Here is an 18,511-nt window from a genome sequence, read left to right on the forward strand (position 1 = left end):
TGAGGACTCCCTGTAGGGAGCTTGCTTCTTTCTCTGCCTGTGTCTCTGCCTCTCTTTCTGTGTCTCTCATGAGTAAATAAATAGTCTTTTAATAAATATAAATATATAAATAAATCTCAACTCCATTACTTCCTAATGATGTGAGCTTTAGAAAGTTACTTAACCTCTTTGGATCTGTTTCCTTCATTTTTCCATTAAGACTAATAGAAGGAGCTACTTCTGTTATCTAAGAATTAAATCTGATTATATATCATGCTTTACAAAATGTTTACCACATAATAAGCTGTCCTAAAGTCTGTCTGTAGTTGAGGCGTATAGGGGAGTGAGAGATCCTCGAGTGAAATCGGTCCACCTCAACTGAACCCCTGATGGATATCATACTATCTGTGACTTTGGGAAAGTTTCTAACCATTTCTGTGCTTCAGTTTCTTAATGGTACATATCCACAGGATTTTTGTAAAGTCTGAGCCGTTTATAATACTTACACAGTGCCTGGTACTCCCGTAGCACTATTAAATAAGAGTTTAAAAATAATATATCTGGAGAGTTTGTGTCAGAGAGTAAAGGGCAAATAAGAATCCTACTTCCAGGCCCCTCCTTTACTGACCCTAATCAAGCTCTGCCACCATGAACCAGGGGACTGATGACTTCAGTGCTATTTATGACCCCTTTCCAAGACCTCCCCACACATGATAGCTATTTTGAAATGTCTCTTAACTCCATCACAACTGCACAGGGGACCCACTCTGAAAGTTGAATTCCCATGACAAGCAAGTTTAAAAAAATAAACATTTCTTTTTGTAGGTGCCCCGTCATGGCAGGTGGATTATTTTCTATTGATAAAAATTACTTTTTTGAACTTGGAACATATGACCCTGGACTTGATGTCTGGGGTGGAGAAAATATGGAGCTCTCATTCAAGGTATTACCAAGTGGTCCTCAAATTCTCTCTACAGTTAAGAGTTTATCATTTGGTTTCATTTTACTAATATAATCAGATATGGGACTGCCTCCGGGAGCAAATTTCACAGAAATTTTAGGGCCTCTGGATTAATGTTTTAATATCCCAGATTAAATTTGGAAGAATCAATAGCTCTCATAAAATTTATTAGAATTCCCTAAACTTTTATGACACTGTTTCTACATGTGGCTATAGGGGAAATAATTGTCCACTATCCTGTATAAGTGCTGTGGGATTCATACTTCATACAAAATATCTCCAGGAACGTTTTTCTAGTATATCGGAAGTAATGAAATTATTCAGTAATGGGTCACCGTAGACAGCACAAGTAACAGAAGTAAGAATAGTACCTTTAGAGCAGGCCATCAACAGGCAATGGTGCAGCAACTTTGGTCATCTCAGACAGTTCTGGGTATTTATAGTTATTGATCAACAGCTAAGAAAGCCCTGGCAGCAGCCAGAGTGAAGAGAATCCAAAAGACAACTGCTTTCTTGAGGAGTGGGATAGTATATAGTAACAGGAATATTACTTTGAGCTCATTTTCAATTTGTATTCCATAAATCATACGGATCATCCCAAGATGTGAGAAGGGAAAGTTGAAAAAATGGAAATATATACTCCTTTCCCTGATCCAACTGAAACAGGAGTTCATATTCCATATTTTATACTTTGGGAGTCAGTGAGAATTTCTTTATTAAATAAAAAAACAAATAAAAAATAAACAAATAAAAAAACATGTACACTGCAGAGTAAGGAAGAAAAAATATATTTTACAAATCCTAAAATGGTCCACAGCCATGTACAAAACTAAATAAACCTATTGAGTTCAATTTGAAACTATTGATAAAGATTTGAGAAGTTGAGAGTACTACTTCAAACTGGGGGGAGGAGGCAGTGGTCACCAGGTGGTTCCTTGTCAGTGTTAACTGCCCATGATTTGTGTACATCATTTGATAATTACTGTTTTTTATCAAACTGTTACAGGTCTGGATGTGTGGTGGTGAAATTGAGATCATTCCTTGCTCCCGAGTGGGCCACATATTCAGAAATGACAATCCATACTCCTTCCCCAAAGACCGGATGAAGACAGTAGAGCGGAACCTGGTGCGGGTTGCTGAGGTCTGGCTTGATGAGTACAAGGAGCTATTCTATGGCCATGGGGACCACCTCATAGACCAAGGGTTGGATGTCGGAAACCTCACTGAACAACGGGAACTTCGAAAGAAACTAAAATGCAAAAGTTTCAAATGGTACTTGGAGAATGTTTTTCCTGATTTGAAGGCCCCCATTGTGAGGGCTAATGGTGTGGTAAGTTCAAGCAGCACTTTAAATTCTGACTCCATAAAAATAAATTTGTAAAACTCTTGAAAATATGTGGAAAAGAATGAAAGATTACATTATATGTAAATACCAAGTATAAGTGCAGATGACACCGAGCATGGTTAAGAGTTAGATACAGGTGGACTTGAGGGAGCCTTTTAGGCAGCCATGTTCATTGATGACTTCAGCAAATACCTACTGGTATCAATAAACCAGACAGCATTTCAGAACTGGATTATAGGGTGCTGTAAAAAGCAGACTTGATTCCTACTTGTGGAGCTTAAAGTTGAGTGGAGAAAACAATATACAAGTATGTAACGTTTAAGTAAAAAAATAGGATAGCTCTCACTTGGGAAGCAGTCACAGGTGATGAATCCTTCTAAGCTAGAGTAACAATAAGCAATGAGATAACATGATTTAATTAGATTTTTACAGATCTCAAACATGGGTTGAAAATAAAAGAAAGCATCAGACAATGACAGAGGAAATTCGAGGCACAATATAATGTAACAGAAGGGATGAAACCAAGCTCAACAGGTTGGACAGAGTAGAAAGCTAAGAACTAAAGCAAGAAAGCAGAGAACCTGGATGAAGTCATTTCAAACCCATTCTAGGAGACGGGCTTCATTTGAAGAGGATGGCAAGACATGAAGATATTTACCTTAGAATGGGTTTAGAAGAGATTAGTCAAGCCTTGACCTAGAGTGCTTTCCTAGTCATGAATATTTTTAATCTCTTTTATTGTTTTCTCATTTATTTTTTATTTATAAATATTCCTGGCATTATTTCATTTTCTTTCAGTTTCCTTTTTCTTCATGAAAGAGATTCTCAGACTTGACCTCAGTAAGCCTGCCATTTGAGGCCATGTTTGTTCAGTTCTCCCTAGAAAATGAATTGTATGAACCAATCACTCTCTGCCTAGGAAATTTCCTGATGACAAGGACTTAGTAGAGCCTTTCTCCCTAATAGTATAGGGGAGATTCTGGAAGAGTGTAAAAGAGATGAAACACAAAAATTCAACTGAAAAATTAGTATAAGTGACCTGTTTGTATATAACATAATGTTGTATAAAATTGTTGTTTTTTATAGGTCGAAATAAGTAGCAGCTATTTCTGGTGTTTCAACCTGGTATCTTGTTCTAGGTAACTCATTAGGAAGAACACCCTGGACTTATGCACTGTTCAGATAATGTGTCTATAGAACGAACTCACTTTTTTTTTTTTTAATTCTAACCCCTGAGTAAGAAAAGAAATTCTCACCATAGTAATTTTTTTTCCTGCCCTAACACAGAATGTCAGCAAGAGCATTACTGAACTCTAACCACCAGAGGGAACTAAAAACCTACCTTTTGTATCCTCTGTGAGGCTAATTTGTATGAGTTCCCAGGAAATTTTTGTAGCGCTGTCCTGTAACAGCCTTCTGCTGATGACTGAACTAGAATATATTAAAATGCAAAAAAAGATTCTTAAATTATTTTTTAAAATTCTATTTGTTGCCTTCCTTAGATAAATTATAACCAAAGATGTTTGCTCTCTTCTGAAATCACCAGTAGGGAGCATTATTACCATTAAAAAAAAAAAAAAAAAAGATCGTTTTCAGACACTTCAGACTAAGATTAACTAGACCATTATTTTAGACAGACAATTTTGAAAAGTCCCGAGAAAATAAACTACAACTTTTTGTTATTTGCTCCCCATTTTCCCTTCTTTCAACCTATTTAGGAATTTAAATCCAGTGTAAGGTTTTTGTTTTCTTTTCTTTTTATAAGAACATATCATATCATATTCAACCAAAAATATTTAAAGAATGAAACAACTGCACTAATAATTAGTCTTTATATTTGCATTTTATGCTTAGCAAACAGCCTATAGCTCAATGTTCCGCAGTTCTGTGATAAACTGGGGGAACTCCACCTCCTAAATTGGAAAGTGAAATAATTCAAAATGGATAACTTAAAACTTATATACTGCCTGATTTTTTTAAAAAGATTGAAATTGTTTACAATAAAGGCATAAATACAATTCCTTACAAATCAATTTTTAAAACCGTTCATTATGAGATAAAGAATAACAACTGTTTAGGACTTCATAAATCAGTTCTATGTGAAGAAAAGCAGTTTTTCCAGAAATTTTATTTTAAAGATTTTATTTGAGAGAGAGAGCACAGGCAGGGGGAGCAGCAGGCAGAGGGAGAAGCAGGCGCCCCGCTGAGCAGGGATCCTAATGCGGGGCTGGATCCCAGGACCCTGAGATCATGACCTGGGCCTAAGGCAGACACTTAACCAACTGAGCCACCCAGAAGCCCCCAGAAATTTCTGACTGGAAGGAAGGGAAACAAATCTTCAGAGAAAGCAGGGGAGTGGGAAGCAAGGGAAAGAAAAATGTTCTCCTTCCATCTAATGCTTTTCTATGCTTGGCAGAAGGGACTGTACAAAATAAACACAAAGCAAACAGTTAAACCAGGGGTTCCCATACACTGTGCTGCCAGAAATAGGATCCCAGGGCCAAATGTATTTGGCAAACACTCCCACTGCATTCCCTCGTGTAGAGGAGAGCTAAACATTAACGTCCTGGAGGTTCTGTGAGGTTCTGGAGCAGTACAACCTGTTCAGCTGTATTGAGGCCAGAGTTTTTCAAGCCCGTGGGAAGATAGAATATTTTCTGAGTAGTCCACAAACACAGAAATTTATATTTATCTCTGTTAAAATCCAGAGAACAATTGGAGCACATTTCCTTTCTTTTATCTCCAGGATTATCCTGCTTTCATGCATGTCTATTAAATCTCTGAAGTTGATTTGTTCTGTGCGTCCTGACTGCTCCATTTACTAGCGGTGGTCGTCTCTTCCCATATTTGTCACTTTACATTGTGAACAGAGCTTTCTTTGAAGATTTCTTTTTTTTTTTTTAAAGATTTTATTTCATTTATTCATGAGAGGCGCAGAGAGAGAGAGAGCGAGGCAGAGACACAGGCAGAGGGAGAAGCAGGCTCCATGCAGGGAGCCCGACGTGGGCCTCGATCCCTGGACCCCAGGATCACGCCCTGGGCTGAAGGTGGTACCAAACCGCTGGGCCACCAGGGCTGCCCAATGAAGATTTCTGATGGAAATTCTGTCCTTCTAGAGTAGTTTTACATGCCAGCCACCCCAGAAATAATCACCCTGGTACTAGTTTTGTTTTTGTTTTTGTTTTTGTTTTTGTTTTTGTTTTGTTTGTTTGTTTTTTAAGATTTTATTTATTTATTTGAAGGAGAGAGGGGAGAGAGCATGAGCTGGGGGGCGGGGGAAGGGCAGAGGGAAAGGGAGAAGGACTTTCCACTGAGCAAGGAGCCCCACAGGGGGCCGGATCCCAGGACCTTGAGACATGTCCTGAGCCAAAGGCAGAGGTTTAACCACCTGAGCCACCCAGGCACCAACAACCTGGTGCTATTTTTATGTCGGTCTCAGTTCCTATCCAATGCAGGTACTGTACCTTGCATCTCAAACCCAAATGAAGGTCCATGTAAAGGTCAGATTCCCAAGGGAGACTCTAGCTTCCTTGTTGTCTCCCTGTGCTACTGGGTAAGTTGTTTTTCCCAGGACACCATTCTATTGAGGGTCTAATTCTTTAGTTGTCCATCTTTATACAGAAGACTGCCATTCCAACTCTCTGGCTTCTCCATACCCGCATTTTTTCTCTTGTCCTTACAATCAATGTTGGTCCCTTGCCTACAAGTAGTTGCAATTTTTCCACTTGCTAAAGGGCTTTGTATTGTTCGGTTTTGTTTCGTTTCCTGCATTTTTCTGGTCCCTGAAGATGCCCCTTACTTTCTTGCAAGCTAAGCTATGCATGTAAAAGTGAGGACCAACCCACTGAGCACCCTGTTATGAAGGCTTCAGCTCTGAGCCACGCAGCTGCATCATATACCATCCCAGAGTTAGAGCTCTGTGTTAGGCACCATGGAACAGGAAGGAGCACAAATAGTGTCCCTGCCAACAAAGACTTCACCACATCTCAGCTTGGAAGGCTTTCCTGAGAGTAGACTTGACTCTACGCAGCTCTTTTAGAAATCTAAGAAGTCTAAATTGCACTATTAACTCACCATCTCGTTAGCCTTGCCCAAGATGTCAAAGGGGGCAAGGGAATCAACATTTTTCTGCATTAAATGGTGACTTATAGAAAGCTGCCTCCATATTTGACCCTGCAAATCCATTAAAAACCTGGGGACCTGCCAGATAGTGCCTTTAAGGTTGGCTCTGTATTAGCTTTCATGACTTTCCTATAATGAATTGTAGCTTGCCTGAGTCATTAGGAAGATTCTGACAGGGAATCAGCCGGAATCTGCTGTTCTTTGAAGGACTCAATTTATCTATGATTCAGTGCCTAGGCACTGAAATCGCTTGAAGGGGTCAGCCAGGGAACAGAGCCCATAACTGTTGGTTTGATTAAATTGCAAGTCTGTGCATTGACTTTTAAAGTATGCATCAGGAAAACGTGAGACAAGAAAATAACTACTTTTCATGCTACCTTTTGCTCATTCCCTATTCAGCATTCCAGGCAAGGGTTAATTAAAAGCTTCTGTTTGTTGGCTCTGTGGCTGAATCATAGGCCTAAATTGACAGATTGAAGCTGTACTTTAGCAAGATTACATTATGTCTCTGTTAGAGATAGCAACCAATAAAATCGTACAGTGCTAAGTAATGCTAAGCTATCAACTTAACTATCTTTTAACCTTATTAGAGTTTTATAGTCTGTGTTTTCTGAATGTCTTGTTCTACTTTAAAGTATGTTTTCCCTTAATGCATATTTTATATTTTGTTTCCTAGCTTATTAATGTGGCCTTGGGCAAATGCATTTCCATTGAAAACACCACAGCCACTTTGGAAGACTGCGATGGGAGCAGCGAGGTACGCCGGGCTGGGTTTTCTCTCTCATCATGGGCTCAGTTGATAGATGATGCAGGTGTACCTGAGAAGTGCAGAGTATGGCACATTTACCGCTCACTTGAGAAATTTATTTTTGCTGTACAAACAATAATCAACTTATAAATTTCTGCATGATCATAAGGTTGGTGATAAGAGGGCCCGCTGCCACTGAATGTAAAGATGGTGACCAAGGGAGAAAAAATGTGAGTACTGAAGTCAACCCACCAGGGACCCAGTTCTGGCTTCATCACTTTCAAAAGTGTGTTAACTTTGCCAATCCTTTAACCTTTAGGTAAATACCAGTTATAACAGTACCTACCCCAAAATCAGGTTTGAGGATCAAATTATGTAATACAGATGAAGCATGTACAACAATATTTAACACTTAGTGCTCCACAAATGTTCACTGTTACAATAAGAAAGACAAAAAAAAGTGAAAAATAAAAAATTACATCTAAGGATAAAATAAAGGAAATAAAGGCAGAGCATATTTTTAAATAATCTAAGGGAGCAATTTTATTCTGATTCAGCCCCCTCCTCCCCACTCTCCTACATGTTGAGGGAGTAATGCAAATTACATAATCCGTGATCCATGGTGGAAAACCCTTCAGCAAATCTCTGACAAACTCAGAACACAAGGGTTAGGGGTGTAAGGAAGGACAGAGAGAACAGGGGGGACTCAGCAGTGTTGGAGGTGAGCTCAGAGTGATGGTACCACTCTCTTCAGCATATGTTCCCCACCCATTCTCATTCTGTGTGGATATTACCATTTTGGATGCTAAATAAAACTCACAGAAACATCAATCCATGAGTAGACCTCAGCCTCCTAAAATTGTAGATCAATCTTTGGTAGAGAAATTATTTTGTTATAAGATTCTAGGCTCCCCAGACTTACCTGTTTGCTTTGGCTGGGAAATATTGCTTATATTTCTGAGCACATCCCCTCTCTACCTCTAATTCAAAGCTGAAAAGACATTTTTGTCCTTCTGTTGCTATAATTCAGCTATGGATTGTAAACTTGAGGCTGAGGGAGCTCTTTCTTAATTAGGAAAGAAAGGCAGAGGGAAGAGAAAAGTGTCAAAAATCATTTGAAAGACACAGCTCACATATTAATAAATATGTGAGGAAATAGTCCTAAGTTATAAAATAAAACCACAAGTAGTGCAAATTACATGAAAGTAAAATATTATTTCATTCCATCCTTCAAGACTCATTCTTCTAGTGATTTTCTGTGCTGATTAACCGCTGTTTTATCCAAAGACCCCAGTTGTGGTCTGTCTGGATAACCAGTGAGGCTCTCAAGGGGATGCTGGGAGGTAGAGGTATTAATATGCAGCCCCTATTTTCTATCTCCCTTCTTATCTTGTTGCTCCTTTTAAGCTTGCAGTTCGTTTGAATAGTAAAAAGTAAAGGAACTTGGAGGAAGTTAACTTATTTTGGCAGATTACTGAAGCTTAACACCAAGCCATTTTATAACATTCATCCAAAAAAGGCTCGAAAGGAATAAAGTCCTATGATTGAACCACCAAGCCTTATCCTTCACCTTACCTAAAAAGTCCCCCTAGCTATTAATTTTTCAACCAGTTGAGATGTCTATTTTAAAGGTAATGTCTAGCTTCTCTTAGTAGCCACATAACTTCTCTTTATTATGACGTAAGACCCATCTTCTCAAATTTTAATGGGCACACAAATCACCTGGAAAGTTTGTTACAATACAGATTTCTGATTCAATAGGTTCATGGTGGAGCTGAGATTCAGCAGTTCCAACTAGCTCCCAGGTGATGCTGGTGTTGGTCCAGGGACTACCCTTTGAGCGGAGAGGTCTCACCCAAGGACTGACTTGATAACCTAAATTACATCTCAGTTACATTACAGAGGATTCCCTAGGTAAAAGCATTTAGATAGATTTTACCAGCAGTCTTGTGTGTGTGTGTGTGTGTGTGTGTGTGTGTATGTATGTTTTTGTATTTTTAATGTTCGCATTGGTGCAAAACAAAAAACTTCCTGCAGACCCACAGACTTAGAATAAATTGACCAGGAAGATAGTACTAGGTTGTAAATAACCGGAAAAAGTACTTAGAAAAATTGAAAACATGGTTCCATTACCTGAATCGGAATTTATTTTAGACATTGGCAACTCCCCAAAACGGAACTTCTCCAAGAGTGGTTCTTATTGAATGCTTATGGACGCTAAGAGAGCAGAACCTGATGATTCTTTCTGCTATCAGAAGAAAGATTTTTAACCTTTCTTATAATGGAAACGTTTTTTAGCCTTAAGAAAGATTTTTAACCTTTCCTGCAAAGCCTCTAGGAGTCCAGTTATCTAGATAGGCTTAAACAAAGAAGCATAATAATTTCCACCAAAGTAATTTAGGACTGTGACCTGGATCTCCTTATAGCCCTAAAGGCTATGTGATGATTTGAATGTTCCCCTACTTAAGCACCAGGCTTGTCTGGGGTTCTGAACGCCTGAAATGACCTCCACTTCCAGATATATACTAACTGTACTAAATAGTTTTCATTTTTATTTCATTTTTTTAAGATTTTATTTATTTATTCATGAAACACAGAGAGAGAGAGAGAGAGAGAGGCAGAGACATGGGCAGAGGGAGAAGCAGACTCCATGCAGAAAGCCCGATGTGGGACTCAATCCCAGGATTCCAGGATCATGCCCTGAGCCAAAGGGAGATGCTTAACCACTGAGCCACCCAGGTGTCCCCTAAATAATTCTTATTATTGCAACTCACATTTATTGAGGGCTTGCTGTGTGCGGAACACTTACCAGTCATTCCCTCAACTCTCTGAGTTACACCGTATTGCTATCCAACTTAAAAATGATAAAAATGAAATGAGATATGGTAATCATATGCCCATGTGTCAGAACTAAAAGTGCTAATACTAGGATTTGGGTACAAAACATTTGATCAAAGTGCCTATATCCGTCACCATTGCTATCCCAAATGTTTGGCAAAGCCCCTACCTGTACATGCTGTGTGAAGTGACCTTTTCCTTGTTCATTTCCTGACAGCTTCAACAATTTAATTACACCTGGCTAAGACTTATTAAACATGAAGAGTGGTGCTTAGCTCCCATCCCTGATACTGGGGCCCTGAGGCTGCATCCTTGCGATAACAGAAACAAAGGGCTAAAATGGCTACATAAATCAGCGTCAGTCTTTCACCCAGAACTGGTAAGCAAAATATTTGTAACTCTCCTTTATCGCAAATCTAACTTCCGATTAAATGGGACATGAAATTCTCATTGTCTGCGCCCTCAATCAGAAGCTTTAAATGTGTTTGGGACAATAGAGGCAGTGTAAAAGTTCATACAGAAAAAATAAGTTCATACAGAGAGATAAACGGGTGTTTTTGTAAATTGTCAAGTCCTTTTTTCCTTTTAAAAAATTTATTTCAGATCTGTGATTTTAAACCTAAGTCACCAGGTTCTTTGGTTATATTTCTATCAGCATCTTTGTTTCTGTAAGTCATTTGCTTCAGTCAACTAACAATGCCAAAAATAATGCTTACAGGCTAGAACTGGTTCTCACTGATTACCAGAGAAGCCTGTAGGGAGAGTATATGGGGAAAGCAAGAAGCAGTTTGTTTCCTACAAGCTTTGCACTTTAGTATGAATCTGCTTTTCAGCATTCTGTCTCCTTTCCATAAAGGGAGACTTTTTCTCATCATTGCACCCCCAGCCCCTGATTCCCAGAGGCCTGGCCTCTCAACAGGTATTGAAGGCAGTTCCTACCAGCTTATAGGAGCTGATGGTTGCTGCTGGAACTTACCAACATCACATTTGGTGACATCACACTGGTAGCTTGAAACCAGCCATGATGGGAATATTTACAGAAATCCAGGAGTTTAGCTGTTAATATTTACCAGACCACCCTGCTATATCCTATTCACTCCCAAAATGATAAATATCAAAATCCTGATAGGTTCCCACAATTTTATTTTTACAAGATACAAAGTCATAAGCTTTGGTGTGAGATCTTGGAGGGACAACAATTTTTTCAGACTGATCTTAAATTTTCTATTATCTCACTAGCAAGTAGTCACCAAATCCACAAAATGCACTGGGTGTATGAAGACTATCATTTTCCTCAGGGTTGTCCCAAAAGTAAGCACTTTTTTCCCCCTGGAGTGCCTCCATTTCTTTTGATGTTGCAGTAAGTGACAACCATGCTCCCTTCACAACATTTTTCTTCCTACTCGGGTCAAAATCAGGGCCTGAGCAATACATTTCCCAATCTTCCTCCCTTTCAATCATCTCTGTTATATTTTAGTTTCTTCTGGACATTTTTTTCTCTTTAGTGATAAAAACTATTATAGAGTTATTTAGAAAAAAATAGGAATTACTAGTGTACAAGTTACTGATTTTATGTTGCATAGTGTTGGAAAAATCCATAAACATCTATCAAATACTACCTTCTGCTTCCTTAATACTATGCCTAAAAAAGGTGGAGGTGGGACCAGGGGCAAGAAAGGATGGAAATGAGAACACATTTTTCATCTCCAGAAGTGAATCTGTTACCAGGAAAAAAATTAACACTAGTGAGAAGATACTTAGGAGCGTGCAGCCCTTAAATCACACAGGTCTTATTTACAAACTGGGTTGGCCCCACTGGGAACTTAAGCCTTCGTTAGCTGATTTTTATATAGGTTTAATTTCAGTCCCTCTAAATGGTAAGCCAATTTGTAAATAAGGTAATTGAATTAAGATAGCAAAAATTAGATGTTTTCCAACGCTGTCTATGCCTGTGACTTTGTAGCATGTCACATCACTGCCTTCTGCCTTAAGTTCCTTTATCCATACATCTCTTTCCATGGAGATGACTATCATGACAATAGTCTTCTTTTCTTCAGTATTTTGGTAATTTTCTTACTAAGCCTCCGGAGTCCTCCAAAGCATGTTAAGTATTTAAAAATAAAATGGAGAATAAGACTAAATAACAGGAACATGTCTCTCCCTTTAGCATTAGGAGTTGAGAGCTACATAGAAGGGAATAGGGTAATAGTGAGTTTGACCCTGAATACCGATGAATTATTAAAATTATACATTTCTAACCTGCATTTAGAAGATACGCTCCAGGCCAGCCCACCCCAAATGCTCTGGATTATAGACACCTAAAAGAAAATTGTTTCTAGGTACTGGAATGACCCTCCACCACTGTTCCCCTCATCAAGTGTCTAGTTTGGGAACAAGTTACCCAGTCACCTCTTTACAATCCACTCACAGAACACTGTAGATAATCTAGGATGATTTTGTTCAAGGCCAACTCCTTTACAAAATCTTTAGCATACTCAATCATTGTATTTCCAAAGTCCTACAAGGATGACCATGTTTTTATAGGAACATCTTTAAAATAAACTATAACAAAGTTACCACTGTTTGGTATATTTTTTAAAAAATATTCCAAAACAATATACATATAATTAAGATTATCTTTGTCATAATCATGGAAAATGGAAAGAATTAATAGGTGAAAAAAATTATAAAGCCATAAGTAAGTTCTAAGTTGGTTATCTATTAGTTCTAAGATATTCAGTAAATATTAACCAATAACAGAACTCCTCTGAAATACCTTTGACTTTTTTATAATTACATCTGGATTTTCTGGACATCAGGCATTATGTACTTTTGGAGATTGTGGTGGGTAGCTTATAAATAAATACATCATTTCTAGCACTTTGGAATATAAGAAACGAACTAACTCACTTTTTGTGATGGTTGTTTTTTCACGATCACCATCAATTAGAAAGCCATCATCCATCAAATATAGTAAATGCCATATGGAATTATTTCCTTTAAATAATACAGTTATCAGACCTATCATCAGAAAATAAATTTTTTGTTTCCTTCCTGAGGAAGTCGTAAAAGTCTTAAAAAGCCTTGTAGCTTGAATAAGTAAGAAGTTAGCTTGAGATGGAGACAAATTTATCAGTCCAAAGTTCATGTTGTTAATCTAGTTCAGAAGAATTTCTAAGGAATCAAAAATATAATTATCTTTTTAAAATTAGTTTTTATTTCTTTATACTTTGGTTGTCAGATTCATTCTGTGGCTCATTTCCAGATCCCCTTTCTTTCCAGGTGAATCACATTGTTTTTGGAAATTATCATCAGTTGCTATGCTTAGAAGGAAATGTTTCTCAGAAGACCTTGAAAGTTGCTGCTTGTGATCCAATGAAGCAACACCAAAAGTGGAAATTTGAGAAATATTATGAAGACTAAAGAATAACTAATATTTTAATCTACTAAACCCATAAGACACTGTGAAAATGACAGTGGATGTGGGGACTGTATTTCTCCGTGGTAGTTTACATTTTCAAAATTAATAGCTTTGAACAGGAGATTTAAAAACCCACAATATTTGAGAAACCAAAAGTGAGCTCAGGGAAACAACCTAACGTTGAATTAGAGTCCTTCTTCAGTTCTTTGTGGCCTTATGAATTGCCTGCTTCCTGCCTGTGCTGGAAGGACCTCAGCCTGCAAGCTTCCCCCATGCAATCAAACAGGTAATGGGAAATGAAGCTAAAAGTATTTGAGAAAGTACAGTGATATTCATGATTGAGTTTGATAATAACCAGCTCTTTTGGCCCACAAGTAGGTATAATCAATGGGAACCTATTCTTTTATTTGCTTTTTTTTTTTTTTAATTAAAAAGTTACTTGAGTTCCTATGATGAAAAGACCTCAGAAACACACAGCTGTCATCTTAGTGAAGTCCCTCCCAGCTACACACATGTTCACCTAACAGTATGAAAGAGTATCATATTCCTCAGTGGTAGAACTTTGATCTGGATGACTACATAATGGTTTTTTGTTTTTGGTTTTTCGCAATCTGAGTCAGTGGAAAAACTTTTAAGTGAGGAAGTCAAATGCTTATTCAGTTCTAGATATGGACATTGTTTCAATTCATTCTGTGCCTTTAAAACTACACTTTAAAGAAACAATCATACTAGTAACTTCCTAGACTTAGGTAGATATTTAAAAAGAAAGAAAAAAAGACAAAGAAAAAGGGTCTGGGTCACAGTGCGCTATAGTCACCAAAAATACACTTAATTGTTGAACACACTGCCATGTAAAACAAAGCAGAAATGAACCACTGAAAAAAAATTAAAGATTTATATAAAATACTACTTTAGATGTAACAGCATTCACAGGGATGAAGCATACTAAAAATAGCTCTAAAAGATTTCAAAGCAGAAATAAAATGAAGTAAATATGATGAAAGGGGAAGAAAATGAGGTAAACAACCCTCTGGAAGACAGTTAAGAAAAAATTGACCTAGGCTTGGCCAGAAAAGAAAAGGAATCTGGTACCTCTATGGGGTGGAGGTGGGGGATAAGGCCATAGATGTGGACCTAATGGTAACACTGATAAATTTGAGGAAGAGTCCATGAGAAAGAGTCCAATATTTCTTCCATCCAAATTGAGTTCCTAATCTTAGGTATGCCAATACTTAGGCATATCACAAGAGATTCTAGAAATCCGAATATCCTTTGTATTGATTTTTGATAAGAAAATTCATGCCCAGAAAACACATTACCTGCCTAAGAGTCCCACTCCAGATAGTGAGAGATGAAGATTAGAATTTGGATCTCCAGAGACAGGGCTCATTACACTGCCCCAGGACTCCGGCCTAAACAAATCCACTCCACAGCATTCTTAAAAAGGAGTTACATAAACCTTGCTGGGATTGGGTCTCTGGAGCCATGCTATACGCTTGTTAATATAAAAAAACAAAGCTTTGTTCAGTTGAGCTGATGATAAAAGTGGGCATCTTTAGTTTTGACTTCCTATTTAAAATTTAATTTTATCTCCCAATTAATTACACAAAAGCAGAGCTATAACTATGACTCAGAAGGGGAAACAGCTCTGCCTATTTGCATCATACTTAAGATGTTTTATTCAGATAATTGACATTGCAGATGAGATAAGAGAATGACTAGAAAATGAGATAATTCTTTTCAAAACAGAGCCATATGGGGGATAAAACACAAGTCAGTTGCCAAAGGATTAACTGAATTGCTGACCAAACTGAATGTGCTGAGTGCCTCATGCAATTCTTTGTGTAACTGCAAAAATGTTGAAAGGTTTTTTTGCCCCCAGTCTGAAGACTCTTTTTATTCAAAAACAGTTTCCACAAAACACATCAAGTCTGTTCAGAAAAAGATGAGTTATGGTTTGGCTACACGTACCTTTGGGCATACCAATGAAAGAAATTTGAATGTTTTTCACCAAGACCTTCTACAGTCTGTTTATGGTCTTCCTGACTTCACCTTGATATAATATGAAGCTCTCTTGGAATCTATCTTGTCAATGTAGCAAAGGATTGTTTTCATACATGGTATGTTTGTTCTTGGAAATAATTTTAAAAACAGCTTTTACCATGTATTTGCTCCATTACCCTAAGATGTGAGGAACAAATCACTAATTAGAAATCTTACAGGCCTAACCTTAAAGAGTATTGGCTAATTGTGAAATCTTCTACCAACATTTTTTAAGCATTATCCTCTAAATTTTGTTTTCAGAAGACTGTAATAAAGGTGTAAATGCTACTCTATCTCTCTGGTACTTCTAGTGAGAAATCCCTGAGTGTGACACGTTCAGGGTCCTATTCAGCCCTAAATTCTTCTGTAGGAGGCTGTGTTATGGGAGACCTCAGAGTTTTGCCTGGATTGCCTTGAGTCATTGCTTTTTCTTAGACAAGTGTCTGTATATATTGTTACCTTAAACACAAGCATAGTTTTGATAATATTTTGCAGGATCTATGCAATCAAAAACTAACTTACTAGAGCATCTGAGACCTTCTGAACCTTCTGGTTTGCACAATTCCTTTCCCTTTTTCAACTGTTACCCAGAGCTTCTCCCTGAAGGAGGACACAGCTGTTGTTGGTACAACCATGTTTTATCACCAGCATCAAATTTGCTCAGTTCTGCTTGCTGACATTCAATCAGCTGTCATTCACAGGGCCAAAAACCACCATTTGCCATAATCACAATGGATTGTTTCTCCACAGCTAATTTGGAAATATTCTCTTAGACAAAAAAAAAAAAAAAAACCTTCCTTATAGTATTACCTTACAGATTGTGGAGGGGCAAAGATACCAGTTAGAGTGCATAAGAATTCAATTTCTCCAGTCAACCTTGAATTTATGAACATCTTAGGATGATTTTCAAGGGGCTCTCATGCAAGAGAGTGGGGTTGAGGCTGGCCAGAGAGTTACCATCTTTATTTAACAACTCTAACTTCTATGTTCAAACACAGAAAATAAATGATGCCTCAGATAAGGATCCCAATATCTGGGATAAAAACAAGAATTTATAGTGAATAAAGGGAAACATGAGAATTGATTCTCTTTGAGTACTCACTGTGTGGTAGGTGCTGACAGTGCCCCATCTCACCATTGTGCCCAACTCAGTGAGTTAGGTTCTTACTCTTTCCATTATGCAGACAAGGAAGATGGCTGAGAGGAATTGTCTAAGAGCATTCCACCAGCAAGAGATTAAAATCTAGTTTCCATTTTATCTAGCTGGAAAAAAAAAAAAAAAAAAAACAAGTCTCTTTAAAGACAACATGCTGCTATGATTTGTTGTTTGTTTTTTGTTTTGTTTTTTTTCCTTTAAGTAGGGCCATCAACTCAGGTGGGCTCAGTTGAAATCCCTTCATTATGAAGTCAAATGTCTCTGGTCTTCCTTGGCTGGCTGCTTTATAGATAGATAGGCTATAGAAGCTACTCCATCTCTGCTAACCAACTGAAATGTAGGCTTAAGGTTAGCTATCCCCACAGGTTTTTGCAATGGTCTATCTCCTTGACTTCTTGCAGGACATATTCTTTTCCATTTCCTATAACAAATATGAGAAGGAGAAGCAGACATAGAGAAATTGCTTCTCTATAAATGATACTGCCACTGTTTCTGCCCCCAACCGTTAATCAAAGCCAACAGATTGCCCAACCTGAACAGAGGTGGGAAGTAAAACATTGAAGACTCCTTTAATTTAAAATACAAACTAAAAATCCTTTTACTTAATTTTGTAGATTGTCACCATGGCACCATGGTGCTTTGCCAACAACTTTTGTGTAGGTTATTCAAAAATTGCTATGAGCCACATGACGAAGTGAGAAAAGGAACACTAACCAAAGTTAATGTACAAAATATTTATTTTTCATAAACAGCCATTCCACGGACAAGTTTGAGTAAGCTATGTAAAGTGTTAAATACTCCTGATGAGGTTAAATGGATGGTATTTCAGGTGTTGGTGATGCCTGTACCTAAAAGGAAGGGAAAAAATCCCATCACAATAAGCAGATTCAGTGCCTCTGTTTTCAACCTAATGGGTCAACTAGTAGTTACCATTCCAATTAGGGTTTCTTTGCAAGCTTATGTGAACCATTGCTTTGCAAAAGCATACAGGAAAGTTCTCATTTTTCAGCAAATACAACTTCTAATACAGTGAGGTTCTAATGATGATAGTTGGCAACAATAAGTAACAAATAATTTCTTTTAAAACAGAGGCTATTTTATTGCTGATTGATTAGTATTTGCTAGTTCAAGGATATTAGTCAAAAATACCTATATAAAATAAATTGTTTATATAGATACAAACCTAATTTTTTGAAAGCCTAAACTATCTTTACTTGACCAAAAGCAAATTGATCTTCGTAAATATATATGTATATATACATATATATTCATATAGATAAATGTGTGTATATATTCATATATTATGTCTGTATATATGATTATATATGTGAGTCTATATTTTATGCTTTGAAGCAGGAGAGAATAAGACCAAGAGTTTCTACATACAAGTATAAAGAAAACTATGAAATGCTTTTGGATATTTTTAATTCTTTTAAGTGCACAGCTTTGTCTGTATCTGACCTTCTGGACAAAAGTATCTCCAATGGACTTTCACTCTGGGTGTTGTTTTCCATACTTGAAGGGAGTATGCAAGCTCTAAATTATCAAGATATTTATTCACTTAGGATTATGCACATGCCTTAATTCTCTTCCTTCAAACAACTGTTCAAATGTTGCTAGTTTTATACAAATTAGCTGTAAGAAATGGACAGAAAAAGAAGAGAAGGCAAAGGTCAAATTAGTGAGTTTTCTTATTAATTACCTAAAAACTTCTGTTGATGGGAGAACAAGATAGGAACTATGGAATATAAAGGGATTTGGAGTTAATTTGAACATTTTGAAGTACCCAATTTTTCTGCCTCTCCCAACTTAAGTTATTGAAAAGAAGGACTCAAATATGTAATTTTAAGTTGTTAACTAAAAATTCAGATTACTTTCCAAATTCATCTCCAAAATTC

General features: G+C 37.4%; 1 protein-coding gene and 1 long non-coding RNA gene across 2 annotated transcripts in view; one reads left to right on the forward strand and one right to left on the reverse strand.

The window, feature by feature from the left end:
• GALNT5 (polypeptide N-acetylgalactosaminyltransferase 5) overlaps positions 1-15,750 on the forward strand; it is a 42,796-nt gene extending 27,046 nt beyond the window's left edge. Inside the window, exons 6-10 of the mRNA XM_025994253.2 lie at positions 805-922; positions 1,947-2,270; positions 7,084-7,164; positions 10,211-10,372; positions 13,276-15,750. Of these exons, the coding sequence (XP_025850038.2) occupies positions 805-922; positions 1,947-2,270; positions 7,084-7,164; positions 10,211-10,372; positions 13,276-13,416 (826 nt within the window). The 3' untranslated portion in view covers positions 13,417-15,750. The remainder of the gene's footprint in view (positions 1-804; positions 923-1,946; positions 2,271-7,083; positions 7,165-10,210; positions 10,373-13,275) is intronic.
• LOC140598167 (uncharacterized) overlaps positions 1-16,720 on the reverse strand; it is a 33,823-nt gene extending 17,103 nt beyond the window's left edge. Inside the window, exon 1 of the long non-coding RNA XR_012000287.1 lies at positions 16,560-16,720. This is a non-coding gene — a long non-coding RNA (uncharacterized lncRNA). The remainder of the gene's footprint in view (positions 1-16,559) is intronic.
• Between the last annotated feature and the right edge of the window lie 1,791 nt (positions 16,721-18,511).

The sequence above is a fragment of the Vulpes vulpes genome, chromosome 3 (genome assembly GCF_048418805.1).
Source record: "Vulpes vulpes isolate BD-2025 chromosome 3, VulVul3, whole genome shotgun sequence".
Taxonomy (NCBI): Eukaryota; Metazoa; Chordata; class Mammalia; order Carnivora; family Canidae; genus Vulpes; species Vulpes vulpes.